The sequence below is a fragment of the Sander lucioperca genome, chromosome 9 (genome assembly GCF_008315115.2).
Source record: "Sander lucioperca isolate FBNREF2018 chromosome 9, SLUC_FBN_1.2, whole genome shotgun sequence".
Classification (NCBI taxonomy): domain Eukaryota; kingdom Metazoa; phylum Chordata; class Actinopteri; order Perciformes; family Percidae; genus Sander; species Sander lucioperca.
Window position 1 is genome coordinate 39,163,504 of NC_050181.1, and position 15,000 is coordinate 39,178,503.

The following is a 15,000-nucleotide window of genomic DNA, read 5'->3' on the forward strand; positions in this document are numbered from 1 at the left end:
TTTGAGAGGTCCACATATTTTTTACCCAATTGTGGGGTCCACCCTTTACAGTGGTTCTACACCTTTGTAAAAAATCAGGCAATAAAAAGAGCAGTTCCTAATCACAAATACCACTTCAATTTAACAGAATTCAAAACTTTTTTCTCCATGCTAGTTTTTTCGCCACTTGTGGGGCTCGTTTCTAGCATTCAGGACTTGTGAGCTCCACTCACACATATTCCTTGTTTTTATACATTAGCAGGGACCAATGTTACTATCTGGAGACTTTAATGGTTTCTCTGGTTTGTCCTTGATTACCAAAGAATCTACAGGACCAACCAATTAAAATCCCTGGTTAGCTCAGTCACTACCATGTTTGGCCTCATCTTGACAAGGATCATCTTTAGGTAGACAGCGCATTAACATGATATTCAAAAAATGAGCTCCTACTCAACATTTCCAAAACTATGGAGACTCTTCCAAATCAGCCCCAAATGCCATTTTAAATTAACATTGTTGTTTCTAGGGGTAACTATCAGTAATATTTTACATAAAACCTTGCATAAAAAAACTACAAAATGCTTTGTCTTCAATGAGCATGTATTTTTTAACATGTATTTGAGTCACTACATTTACTTCTCACATGTATATGAAAATCAAGTATAAGTCAAGTAAGTAAGTAGAAAGAGGGATAAGTAAAAATAATAATAATAAAAAAAAGCATGCTCACAACTTGTCATGATCTCATTACAATCCAAAAATGATTTCCTTGGTAAAAAAAAAAAAAAAAAAAGTTTAGTATAAGAATAAAAAGTATAAAGAACTATCCGTCCATTTAAACTTAAATTTAAAGTGGAAAAAAAACATTTATATAAACTTTTTCTTCAAAAGTTAATATTATGGATTGGTCTGGATCAGCTTTTTATATTGAAGACAAAAAATAACTAACAGGACAACACAAGAAGAATACAAGGAGAACAAAAACTACTAAAACTGCCTTGCAAATGCGGTTCCCATGCCACTTCGGGCTTGGACCCCTAATTACTAGAGAAAGAGCACAAACACTTTTAGGGGTTCTCCCTCCAGCCTAATGTTTCTACCCGTTTAGTGAAGTGCTGTCACTATAGTTTTCTTCTCCTCAGGGCAGTAATTCGATTTTTGATGAAGAATTTAACTGCTTTCCAGTCTCTATTTGCAAGGGCTTGAGGTTCGGTAGTAATGCAGCGCTGACAGTCTGTTTTCCTTGGAACTTGGCTCATCATGATGCATTCACATGCATGCACATTCCTCTGGTGTCCAGCTTCGTTTGGCAGCAGTTTGTTTACCTACGTAGGCAAAGAAGAACATGTTATAGGTTTGAGAACTTTATATCTTAATCTGAACTGAAACACAATTGGATTGATCATCTAAGTCATTCATTGCAGTACTGACTTGTTTCAGAGATCGCAAAAGGACTTTTCCCAGTCACTGAGAAATATACATGGGCGTCAGTTTGGTTTGAAATGTGCTGGGGACAGAGACGCATTCAGAAGTGCATTTTCATAAGTGCTAGGTACAATAACGCATTCATTTTTTTCTCTTTCGCGCAGGTCATGTTTTGAAAGACGCTGTCCTGTAGCTTACTAAGTAAATTAATAAAAATGTATACAAAAATGTGATGATGTCCGACACGTTTTATGAAGAAGAAAGCCTTTAGTTTTCAAAAAGCATTAGACATATGACCCACTATGTCCTGCTTTATGTATCATGTTGACAATGTGACATGACGTGACATCAGACCCAGAGAGAGGAGCTGCGCAGGATAAAACAAAAAGACTTCTGGAGTAGCCTACTTTTGGGACACTGAATAACTGTGGAAATAGTTGCTTCTGGGGTTTTAATGCAAACGCAATCCTCTTGAATGGAGAGAATGATTCCTACAGATCAGGGGAAGTTTCAATTCAACTCCAAAAAAAATAAAAAGCATTTCAAAACGGAATCTGACAATCCCTTGAGAAAGAATCACAAAGCAAAAGTCCCTGGCTCCTTGGAGATGTTTAGGGAAAAAAGTTTATCCGAAGTTAGAGCGCAAGTGAGCGGTGTTGAAGTACGAGCAGGCGGCAGAGCCTATGCACCGTCCCATGGAATAACTGTGCAGGCGCTTCAGTAATATTGTGCAGCACAACATTTGTAGAGGCATACCAGAATGCTTTTCGTCCTTCTCAGCTTTGGAACAAGTTCCCCATCTGCTTGCACACTGGAATGGCCTATTATAGAATCCTCTTCATCGGTTTCCTCCACTTTAGTCTCATTTGAATCATACAGAGGCTCAGAAAAATCGGATACTCTATCCATCTGTAAAAAGGGTGTTATGTCAAGGTATGGTTATCCAATTTTGTTCACATTCTATTGAATCAATCACAAGGGAAAGATTTTTGATTTTTCAAAGTATCTGAGGCATACCAGAATGTTTTCACTCCTACTCTGCTTTCCAAAAATGTCATCACAGTGTGGAGTCAGAGGTTGGTCTTCGATACAATCCTCATCTGTTTCATCAGTTAACAGATAATCCACAAGGGAAACACCTTTGACAGTACACACCTAAATATAACAAAATAATCATTACGCATTAAGAACTGATGGTAAACATGTATATGGAGATACTCACAAGTTACAAAAGTTAGCTGGTATGAAAAATGTTTCTGGAACAGCATATAGCTTAAAAGGTAAGTCCATGGGCTTTTCTAAAGGTCTCAACGTGTCTCATAATAACATATGGGGTGCAGTGGATCACTTCTAAAGTGCCCTTTATGAACATGTAACAGCTCAGGAAGTGTAAAATTACCTGTAATAACTTGAAACAACTTGAGTTTAAATATTGAAAGGTGTTGAAATGATGACGTGATATTAATAATTGCGGATCCCACCAGGATAAGATTGGAAACGTGTTTGTGTGTAAGAGCACAACTGGACCCTATGGGCCCTATCTTCCACCCAGCGCAATTGACTTTGTACACCGATGCATGCATCATTCCTATTTTGCACCCGACGCACAGTGGACTTTTGCCTCCACAGATGCACGTCGGTAAATTAGGGAATGAATTTGCGCTCCCGGGGGCGGTTCAGCGAAAAGAGGAGGCGTGTTCAGGCGCAAACGTTCCCTGGTGCTATTTTGCAGTTTCAGAAAACAATTCCACCACAGACCAGGAAAAACCTGGTCTAAAGTCAGTGGCGCTAGTCTAAAGTCAGCATACACTTTGCTTCTCTCATCTACACGGACGCAGCAGTTCCCATTTTTGCAAACCATACATAAATACAAGGAAAAATATTACTGAAAATGCGCTTCAGGTGTTTGGATAGGTCAGGAGGAACTTTACAGTACAGTCCTCAAAAAGTCGCAGCATTCTTTGTGGCTTGCTGTGTTTTCCACAACATTTCCATGAATCATGGATGTGTTGATGACATAAATGAGGAAATATTAGAGGACTTAAGGAGATGTGATGTTGAACTACGGCGGGATTGGACACTTGAGGGGCTGGGAGTGCCAATACGCGATGTGCTCCTGGTGGAGCGGATGGACGGAGATGGAGTGGGGGGAGGAAGGGGCACAACAGGAGCAGGTGGTGTGTTTGGAGGCCCACACTCCATGGCTGCAGCAATCCTCTCCAGACTTGAGGAGATGCGCCCGAGAGGCCGCAGCAACATCGCCACCATTAATACTTTGCCACATCCCGGACAGCTCCTGCTTCAGCCATGACGAGAACGTCGGCCTCGTTGGCTGTGAACCGCTCCTGGCGTGCGCCTGGCAAATCCGCCATCATAATAGCAATCCGCCATGGAACAAGTGCGCCTGTTTTTAAAGGGAATGTGAGATGATGCTCTGATTGGTTTATTGCACGTTACGCCCAAACCATACCTATGAGTAATGTAGCTACTTCAGACCAACCCATTTTAGATATGCGTCGGGCGCAAGAGTCATTTATCCCGCCGGTATAATAGCAACAGCGCCCGAGATCCGCCCACAAAGCTACTTGCGTTTCAGATCGTTAAAATAGGGCCCTATAACTATAAGACTTAAAACGTGTGTGTGAGAGCTCAACTGGACGCATAAGTATAAGGCTAGAAACATATATGTGTGTGTGTGTGTGTGTGTGTCAGGTTAACTGGTCACATGAAAGTTGACTAGAAAATTGTTAGTTCAGATTAACATCGTTCCCTCAATCAGAAGTCTACTACATCACTCAGTAAGTAACTCAGACAGAAAAGCTGTATCAGGAAAGAAATATGAACAAAATCCCTTTGTTGATAATAGAATTACATAGTGTGGAATTCAACAAATAGTTTGTGTGTACATTACTCCATTACCTGTGTGGTAGCAGCATCGATGTCTGAATCCTCATGGGATGTTTGATCAACAGGGAGCGTCTCTGTCTGGTGGCTTGTCATCTGGAATTTATATAAAAAACAAGAACACATTAAGAACTGATAGTAATCATGTATGTGGAGAGATTCACAAGTTAGAAAAGGTAGCGTGTATGAAAAATGTTACCTGTAACAACTTGAGTTTAAATATTGAAAGATGCTGAAATAATGTAAAATCACTTAAGAGTGATATACATACGGGAGGACCCCACCAAGATAAGACTAGAAACGTATACATGTGTGTGAGCTCAACTGGACCCCATAAGTATACAACTAGAAACATATGTGTGAGCTCAACTGGACCCCATAAGTATACCACTAGAAACATATATGTGTGTGTGCGTGTCAGGTTAACTGGTCACATGAAAGTTGACTAGAAAATTGTTAGTTCAGATTAACATTGTTCCCTCAATCAGAAGTCTACTACATCACTCAGTAAGTAACTCAGACAGAAAGGCTGTATCAGGAAAGAAATATGAACAAAATCCCTTTGTTGATAATAGAATTACATAGTGTGGAATTCAACAAATAGTTTGTGCAACAGTGTGTACATTACTCCATTACCTGTGTGGTAGCAGCATCGATGTCTGAATCCTCATGGGATGTTTGATCAACAGGGAGCGTCTCTGTCTGGTGGCTTGTCACCTGGAATTTATATAAAAAACAGGAACACATTAAGAACTGACAGTAATCATGTATGTGGAGAGATTCACAAGTTAGAAAAGGTAGCTTGTATGAAAAATGTTACCTGTAACAACTTGGGTTTGAATATTGAAAGATGCTGAAATGATGTAAAATCACTTAAGAATGATATACATACGGGAGGACCCCACCAAGATAAGACTAGAAACGTATACATGTGTGTGAGCTCAACTGGACCCCATAAGTATATCACTAGAAACATATGTGTGTGTGTGAGCTCAACTGGACCCCATAAGTATACCACTAGAAACATATATGTGTGTGTGTGTGTCAGGTTAACTGGTCACATGAAAGTTGACTAGAAAATTGTTAGTTCAGATTAACATTGTTCCCTCAATCAGAAGTCTACTACATCACTCAGTAAGTAACTCAGACAGAAAAGCTGTATCAGGAAAGAAATATGAACAAAATCCCTTTGTTGATAATAGAATTACATAGTGTGGAATTCAACAAATAGTTTGTGTGTACATTACTCCATTACCTGTGTGGTAGCAGCATCGATGTCTGAATCCTCATGGGATGTTTGATCAACAGGGAGCGTCTCTGTCTGGTGGCTTGTCATCTGGAATTTATATAAAAAACAAGAACACATTAAGAACTGATAGTAATCATGTATGTGGAGAGATTCACAAGTTACACAGGATATCTAGTAAGAAAAATGTTTCTGAAACAGCATATGGCGTTTTTCCATTACATGGTACCTGCTCGACTCGCCTCGACTCTACTCGACTCTACTCTACTCGCCTCGACCCACTGTGCGTCCGTTTTCCATTGCAGATTTTAGTACCGCCTCAGCGTGGCAGGTCGTCTTGCCGGCTCGACGCACACACCAGCGCACAAGTATAAACATCAGGCCACTTGAGCTTGTTTTACAGTTCTGTGGAGGCTCCACGCAGAGCTTTCTCCGTAGCCTGTGTAATATGTGGCCTGATGTATACATTTGTCAGCTGGTGTGTGCATCGAGCCAGCATGTGTGTGTGTGTACTTAGGATACGGTGAAAGCTCTGCCTGGAGCCTCCGCAGAACTGAAACAAGCGGCACCGCAGTAAACTGCCATGACCTAACACGACACACACACAGAACGTGGAAGGTGTGTTGTTGCCAGAAGACACATTTAGTTTCTAAAGAAGCTGGAGGAAGCAAAAAAAAAAAAACACAGCTGGCTGAACTATTTAAAAATAGCGGGTTTGTTCAGGACACCCCCGTCTGTCACTTTCACGTCACCTTTTCGGGTCGCCTCAGCTCGCTTGGAACCTCGACTGAGGAGGTACTAAAAAAAGTACCTGTTAGCAGGTACCAGGTACTTTTTTTCGTAATGGAAAACCAAAAAAGGCGAGTAGAGTCGAGGCGAGTCGAGCTGGTACCATGTAATGGAAAAGCGCCAATATAGCTTAAAGGTAAGTCAATGGGCTTTTCTAGAGGTCTCAACAAATCTCATAATAACATATGGGGTGCAGTGGATCACATTCCAACTGCCCTTTATGAACATGTAACAGCTCAGGAAGTGTAAAATTATACCTGTAATAACTTGGGTTTGAATATTGAAAGGTGTTGAAATGATGTAAAATCACTTAAGAGTGATATACATACGGGAGGACCCCACCAGGATAAGACTAGAAACATATACATGTGTGTGAGCTCAACTGGACCCCATAAGTATACCACTAGAAACATATATGTGTGTGCGTGTCAGGTTAACTGGTCACATGAAAGTTGACTAGAAAATTGTTAGTTCAGATTAACATTGTTCCCTCAATCAGAAGTCTACTACATCACTCAGTAAGTAACTCAGACAGAAAAGCTGTATCAGGAAAGAAATATGAACAAAATCCCGTTGTTGATAATAGAATTACATAGTGTGGAATTCAACAAATACTTTGTGTGTACATTACTCCATTACCTGTATGGTAGCAGCATCGATGTCTGAATCCTCATGGGATGTTTGATCAACAGGGAGCGTCTCTGTCTGGTGGCTTGTCACCTGGAATTTATATAAAAAACAAGAACACATTAAGAACTGATAGTAATCATGTATGTGGAGAGATTCACAAGTTACACAGGTTATCTAGTAAGAGAAATGTTTCTGAAACAGCATATGGCGTTTTTCCATTACATGGTACCTGCTCGACTCGCCTCGACTCTACTCGACTCTACACACTGTGCGTCCGTTTTCCATTGCAGATTTTAGTACCTCCTCAGCGTGGCTGGTCGTCTTGCCGGCTCGACGCACACACCAGCGCACTTGAGCTTGTTTTACAGTTCTGTGGAGGCTCCACGCTGAGCTTTCTCCGTAGCCTGTGTAATATGTGGCCTGATGTATACATTTGTCAGCTGGTGTGTGCATCGAGCCAGCATGTGTGTGTGTGTGTACGTAGACTACGGTGAAAGCTCTGCCTGGAGCCTCCGCAGAACTGAAACAAGCGGCACCGCAGTAAACTGCCATGACCTAACACGACACACACACACAATGTCGAAGGTGTGTTGTTGCCAGAAGACACATTTAGTTTCTAAAGAAGATGGAGGCAGCAAAAAAAAACACAGCTGGCTGAACTATTTGAAAATAGCGGGTTTGTTCAGGACACCCCCGTCTGTCACTTTCACGTCACCTTTTCGGGTCGCCTCAGCTCGCTTGGAACCTCGACTGAGGAGGTACTAAAAAAAGTACCTGTTAGCAGGTACCAGGTACTTTTTTTCGTAATGGAAAACCAAAAAAGGCGAGTAGAGTCGAGGCGAGTCGAGCAGGTACCATGTAATGGAAAAGCGCCAATATAGCTTAAAGGTAAGTCAATGGGCTTTTCTAGAGGTCTCAACAAATCTCATAATAACATATGGGGTGCAGTGGATCACATTCCAACTGCCCTTTATGAACATGTAACAGCTCAGGAAGTGTAAAATTATACCTGTAATAACTTGGGTTTGAATATTGAAAGGTGTTGAAATGATGTAAAATCACTTAAGAGTGATATACATACGGGAGGACCCCACCAGGATAAGACTAGAAACATATACATGTGTGTGAGCTCAACTGGACCCCATAAGTATACCACTAGAAACATATATGTGTGTGCGTGTCAGGTTAACTGGTCACATGAAAGTTGACTAGAAAATTGTTAGTTCAGATTAACATCGTTCCCTCAATCAGAAGTCTACTACATCACTCAGTAAGTAACTCAGACAGAAAAGCTGTATCAGGAAAGAAATATGAACAAAATCCCTTTGTTGATAATAGAATTACATAGTGTGGAATTCAACAAATAGTTTGTGTGTAGATTACTCCATTACCTGTGTGGTAGCAGCATCGATGTCTGAATCCTCATGGGATGTTTGATCAACAGGGAGCGTCTCTGTCTGGTGGCTTGTCATCTGGAATTTATATAAAAAAACAAGAACACATTAAGAACTGATAGTAATCATGTATGTGGAGAGATTCACAAGTTAGAAAAGGTAGTGTGTATGAAAAATGTTACCTGTAACAACTTGAGTTTAAATATTGAAAGATGCTGAAATGATGTAAAATCACTTAAGAGTGATATACATACGGGAGGACCCCACCAAGATAAGACTAGAAACATATACATGTGTGTGAGCTCAACTGGACCCCATAAGTATACAACTAGAAACATATGTGTGTGAGCTCAACTGGACCCCATAAGTATACCACTAGAAACATATATGTGTGAGCTCAACTGGACCCCATAAGTATACCACTAGAAACATATATGTGTGAGCTCAACTGGACCCCATAAGTATACCACTAGAAACATATATGTGTGTGTGTGTGTGTGTCAGGTTAACTGGTCACATGAAAGTTGACTAGAAAATTGTTAGTTCAGATTAACATTGTTCCCTCAATCAGAAGTCTACTACATCACTCAGTAAGTAACTCAGACAGAAAAGCTGTATCAGGAAAGAAATATGAACAAAATCCCGTTGTTGATAATAGAATTACATAGTGTGGAATTCAACAAATACTTTGTGTGTACATTACTCCATTACCTGTATGGTAGCAGCATCGATGTCTGAATCCTCATGGGATGTTTGATCAACAGGGAGCGTCTCTGTCTGGTGGCTTGTCACCTGGAATTTATATAAAAAACAAGAACACATTAAGAACTGACAGTAATCATGTATGTGGAGAGATTCACAAGTTACACAGGTTATCTAGTAAGAGAAATGTTTCTGAAACAGCATATGGCGTTTTTCCATTACATGGTACCTGCTCGACTCGCCTCGACTCTACTCGACTCGACACACTGTGCGCCCGTTTTCCATTGCAGATTTTAGTATCGCCTCAGCGTGGCTGGTCGTCTTGCCGGCTCGACGCACACACCAGCGCACTTGAGCTTGTTTTACAGTTCTGTGGAGGCTCCACGCTGAGCTTTCTCCGTAGCCTGTGTAATATGTGGCCTGATGTATACATTTGTCAGCTGGTGTGTGCATCGAGCCAGCATGTGTGTGTGTGTGTACGTAGACTACGGTGAAAGCTCTGCCTGGAGCCTCCGCAGAACTGAAACAAGCGGCACCGCAGTAAACTGCCATGACCTAACACGACACACACACACAATGTCGAAGGTGTGTTGTTGCCAGAAGACACATTTAGTTTCTAAAGAAGATGGAGGCAGCAAAAAAAAACACAGCTGGCTGAACTATTTGAAAATAGCGGGTTTGTTCAGGACACCCCCGTCTGTCACTTTCACGTCACCTTTTCGGGTCGCCTCAGCTCGCTTGGAACCTCGACTGAGGAGGTACTAAAAAAAGTACCTGTTAGCAGGTACCAGGTACTTTTTTTCGTAATGGAAAACCAAAAAAGGCGAGTAGAGTCGAGGCGAGTCGAGCAGGTACCATGTAATGGAAAAGCGCCAATATAGCTTAAAGGTAAGTCAATGGGCTTTTCTAGAGGTCTCAACAAATCTCATAATAACATATGGGGTGCAGTGGATCACATTCCAACTGCCCTTTATGAACATGTAACAGCTCAGGAAGTGTAAAATTATACCTGTAATAACTTGGGTTTGAATATTGAAAGGTGTTGAAATGATGTAAAATCACTTAAGAGTGATATACATACGGGAGGACCCCACCAGGATAAGACTAGAAACATATACATGTGTGTGAGCTCAACTGGACCCCATAAGTATACCACTAGAAACATATATGTGTGTGCGTGTCAGGTTAACTGGTCACATGAAAGTTGACTAGAAAATTGTTAGTTCAGATTAACATCGTTCCCTCAATCAGAAGTCTACTACATCACTCAGTAAGTAACTCAGACAGAAAAGCTGTATCAGGAAAGAAATATGAACAAAATCCCTTTGTTGATAATAGAATTACATAGTGTGGAATTCAACAAATAGTTTGTGTGTAGATTACTCCATTACCTGTGTGGTAGCAGCATCGATGTCTGAATCCTCATGGGATGTTTGATCAACAGGGAGCGTCTCTGTCTGGTGGCTTGTCATCTGGAATTTATATAAAAAAACAAGAACACATTAAGAACTGATAGTAATCATGTATGTGGAGAGATTCACAAGTTAGAAAAGGTAGTGTGTATGAAAAATGTTACCTGTAACAACTTGAGTTTAAATATTGAAAGATGCTGAAATGATGTAAAATCACTTAAGAGTGATATACATACGGGAGGACCCCACCAAGATAAGACTAGAAACATATACATGTGTGTGAGCTCAACTGGACCCCATAAGTATACAACTAGAAACATATGTGTGTGAGCTCAACTGGACCCCATAAGTATACCACTAGAAACATATATGTGTGAGCTCAACTGGACCCCATAAGTATACCACTAGAAACATATATGTGTGAGCTCAACTGGACCCCATAAGTATACCACTAGAAACATATATGTGTGTGTGTGTGTGTGTCAGGTTAACTGGTCACATGAAAGTTGACTAGAAAATTGTTAGTTCAGATTAACATTGTTCCCTCAATCAGAAGTCTACTACATCACTCAGTAAGTAACTCAGACAGAAAAGCTGTATCAGGAAAGAAATATGAACAAAATCCCTTTGTTGATAATAGAATTACATAGTGTGGAATTCAACAAATACTTTGTGTGTACATTACTCCATTACCTGTGTGGTAGCAGCATCAATGTCTGAATCCTCATGGGATGTTTGATCAACAGGGAGCGTCTCTGTCTGGTGGCTTGTCACCTGGAATTTATATAAAAAATAAGAACTAATATTGATCAAATCATATAGATCGAGCAATCACATCGATATCCAGTTACACAGACAATCAGATTAATATAAATATTGAAGGAATACAAAAGTACATGTACCATTCAGGACATTTACACACACTTTAAATCCTCAAATTGTATGTATCAGTATAAATCTAACCATCTCACCTTTTTACGCCACGGCCATTGTGAATCACCATAGTTGTAATCAATTTCTGTTCCCGCTTCAATATTCTTAACAGCAAATAAGCACAAATGTGGCCTGTCGTTGACTATGATTTTTTTCATGATGCAGTTTGGAGATTTGTGGTTGTCATTTACTAATCTTCCAAGGGATCCATCCTCTCTGGATGCATCGATACTAAAAGACAGAAGAAAAACTACACATTAACCATATTAATAATAAATATCAAATTTCATTTGATTTAAATTTTAAGTGTATACATCTTCACAGCCTTTTAAAAACACAAAACATCAGCTGTAACTGTATGACCTGTGATCGGAGAAATGCCTGATCCAGATAAAGCTCTTTCCATTAGCCTAAAATGTCAAGACTTATGTGATAGTTAAAAGTTACGAACCAAAAATGATTCACTAGAATTCACTGTTGCAATCCACCTTCCATGTGTGATTAAAATATTGATCTTGCTTTCATTCATCCATAAACTATTCAAGCTTTTGTTTCAGGTCTTTAATTAGAATTTCCCTGATCTCTACAAAACATGCGTTTTTACATGCTTACCACCAGTGACGTTTCTGCCATTGAAACTCGTACAGGAATGTATTCTGTTTATCAGAGTATTGTCTAGACTGGCAATCTTCCTTTGATAGTAGTTCACCCCTGTACTCCAAGACAAAAGCTCCCTGTTCAATGGGCTGACTCGCAAACACTCCTCTTCCTGTGAGGACACAAATATGCATACATATATATACACAAATATAAATTTGATTAGAAGAAACATTGAGGCATTTCAACCATTCTGTATGTATGTAAATGAATAGTACTGAGAAATGCACTTGTGTAATAGGCTGCCCCTGAAAGGACATCCCCGTACCTTTGTTACTATCAATAAAGATTTCTTTGAACAGAGGCTTGTCCCTTGAAGACAGAATATACGACACTGCGTCATCAGCAGGCCGTATCCTCTTCCTCCTTTTTAACATGATGGCTCTGTGAAAATCATTTTAAAATAATTACAAAGGTTTTCAACATGAGTAAACAACCTCCTCAATATCTAGTGACGGCTGACTCATTATGAATGGGTCCAGCACGGGTTGAATGCGCTTTGGCGGGTCAGCGCCGTTACACATGTCTTTTGTAGGCTATGAAATCGTTACTGCGCTAATATTTTTATGAACTATGATAATGTGGCCATGGGTCACATCTCTCACCCAGGTCCAGCAGGCTACATACCATACATACCCTTCTCGTGTCCGTGTGTGCTGTAATGCTGTCTGACGGTTCCACCGGTAGCTTAGCCTAGCACAGATCATGCAGGTAACTAGTTCCATCTAGCCTACTGCTCCGAATAAGTGACAAAATAACGCCAACATGTTCCTATTTACATGTTGTCATTTGTAGAGTCACAGCATGTACAAAAAACAACGTAACATGAGACACAGCCATCAACCCCTAACCCGTCAGACAGAGTTAGAGCACGCACAGAGATGAGAAGAGTATGTATGGACTTGTCTAACTCAGGGGGATACGGTGAATAAACTGAAGGCCCAATAAGTTGGCGTGTTCCTTTAATAACTTCTAATGTGTTTTTCTAATGTGGCGGCCGCAATAACAGAGAGTTACCAGCGTAAACACGGGTACCAATACAGGTTTACCTCTCATACTTAATATACAGCTGTGGTAATAATACAGCTTTCCCTCTCATACTTAACAATATACAGCTGTATTAATAACAATTAAAACTGTAGACAAATGTCAGCAGTTTGGACCGGCGGTGCTGTGTCTGTCTGCATGTTGCAGGTGGGCCGTGTGTGAGTGAATGAGGGGGGGGCTGCACGGAGGAGAGATCCAAACACAGGCACGGCTTTACAGAAGGAATGGATAATGTAACGCAACATTAAACCATATCGATATAAACGACATCGCTTCGTTGGTGGAGAGGCAGCGGATGCGAGGACGTTAGGTGCACCGGTGCGACCTAGGAAAAATCTTAGTCGCACCCTTACAAATTTTGGTCGCATTTCTAGAGCCCTGTATACTATTACAATACTTGAATACCCAACAATAACTCTCCAACATATTAGTAACTCTAATAATTCTACAAAATATTATAATGTTCATGTATCACAGAGATTTTGTGAGGCAAGTGATATTCTGGCATTCAGGTTAATTTATACAGGTGCTGGGGCCTAAATCAAGAACTAATCACAGAAGCAGTGTTCCCTGATTATAAAAATGACTCATTGAAATCAGTTGATGTACACAATATAACTGCTTGTGTTACACATGCACCAAAACCCTGAATATGTGTGTTACATAAGTCCCAGACTGGCTGTCTGTGTCCAAGGGAAAGAAATTAAGCAGCTCCTCCTCTCTCTCTCTCCCCCTTTCCTCCTCCTCCTCTCCTCCTCCTCCTCTCTCCCTTTCCTCCTCCTCCTCCTCTCTCCGTCACTGTCCACGTTCGGACACTTATTGGCTAACGTACTATCAAAATATCTGTTCAAACACGAATATAAATCATCTATTAATGTTTTCAGTTAATTTAATGGTGTAAAACTAAAGTGTAACTTCTTACCTTTCTAACGGTATATAATTTTAACTCTTTACTTTAGCTTCTACTTTACAAGAGCCGGCTAAAGTACGCTATCAACGGTGAATATTGCCGTGCGCTACCCTTGGCCATAACCTTTGTTGTGTTTGATTGCTAACTTGTAGCTAGCAGTCATTTCAAAAATGTTTTAGCCATCTATGATTGTTTAATTGCTAACCTTAGCTCAAAACGCCATTCACGTGACAGCCCTTGTTGTGTCTGATTGCTAACTTGCAGCCAGCAGTGAACGAACTTCGCTACGTAGGTCCATTTTTACTGTATTGACATTACAGAAGTCTCTCGTTAGCATGTTGTAAGCTACTTGTCGCAAAGTGACGCATGCACAACTCACCTCTGCACTCGTCGCAAAGTGACGCATGCGCAACTCACATCTGCACTCGACTCACATCGGGTAGTGACAGTGATGCAAATTAACTAATGATCTGTAGCTAACGTTAGCTGCTAGCGATCTTTAGTTAGCATTAGCGGCTAGCGATCTTTAGCTAACATTTGCAACTGATCAGTATTTATACTGAAACTTTCATTTTATAAAATGAAAGTTTCTCAATCTTCATGGGGAAATTGTTGAAGTGCAGTTGCAAGAAACTGGGTACCAAGTAATAAGCAATATCAAATAAATAAAGTCAAACTGTGAATTAAAATGATAATAATAAAATAACCTTACCTGTTGTTCAGAGCCAGGTGTATGTAGGCCACTGCATGTTCAGTGTTGATATGTTCATGTATCAAATCTCGCGAGACCATCTGGCATACGAGATTTAAGGCGATGTCTGATTGGCTAAAATGATACACACTTCCGGAAGTGTGTATCTTTGGTGATAGCGCAGGACAAGCTGTAGGGGGCGATATGGAGCAAAATCTCCACACACACTTATACACTTTTACCCATAATTTATCACATTGTGGGCCAAGTAAAAAAAAAGC

At 40.4% G+C, this 15,000-nt stretch overlaps 2 protein-coding genes across 6 annotated transcripts in view; one reads left to right on the forward strand and one right to left on the reverse strand.

Annotated features, from left to right (window-relative positions):
- Nucleotides 1–15,000, forward strand: part of si:dkey-154p10.3 (zinc finger protein 135) — a 307,986-nt gene that overhangs the window by 271,556 nt on the left and 21,430 nt on the right. The gene's annotated exons all lie outside the window — the stretch shown is intronic.
- Nucleotides 762–15,000, reverse strand: part of LOC118492961 — a 14,392-nt gene continuing 153 nt past the window's right edge. The window contains exons 1-15 of one of the 2 annotated variants that reach the window (XM_036005033.1): nt 14,741–15,000; nt 12,340–12,455; nt 12,027–12,183; nt 11,453–11,645; nt 11,175–11,255; nt 10,461–10,541; nt 9,079–9,159; nt 8,365–8,445; nt 6,983–7,063; nt 5,564–5,644; nt 4,945–5,025; nt 4,324–4,404; nt 2,422–2,559; nt 2,161–2,313; nt 762–1,304 (exon numbers count right to left, since the gene is read on the reverse strand). The exon at nt 14,741–15,000 is cut by the window's right edge and continues 153 nt beyond it. In XM_036005033.1, the coding sequence (XP_035860926.1) occupies nt 1,101–1,304; nt 2,161–2,313; nt 2,422–2,559; nt 4,324–4,404; nt 4,945–5,025; nt 5,564–5,644; nt 6,983–7,063; nt 8,365–8,445; nt 9,079–9,159; nt 10,461–10,541; nt 11,175–11,255; nt 11,453–11,645; nt 12,027–12,183; nt 12,340–12,455; nt 14,741–15,000 (1,869 nt within the window). In that variant the 3' untranslated portion in view covers nt 762–1,100. Of the gene's footprint in view, nt 1,305–2,160; nt 2,314–2,421; nt 2,560–4,323; nt 4,405–4,944; nt 5,026–5,563; nt 5,645–6,982; nt 7,064–8,364; nt 8,446–9,078; nt 9,160–10,460; nt 10,542–11,174; nt 11,256–11,452; nt 11,646–12,026; nt 12,184–12,339; nt 12,722–14,740 lie in introns of those variants that run through there. The other variant, XM_036005034.1, reaches the window with a different exon arrangement.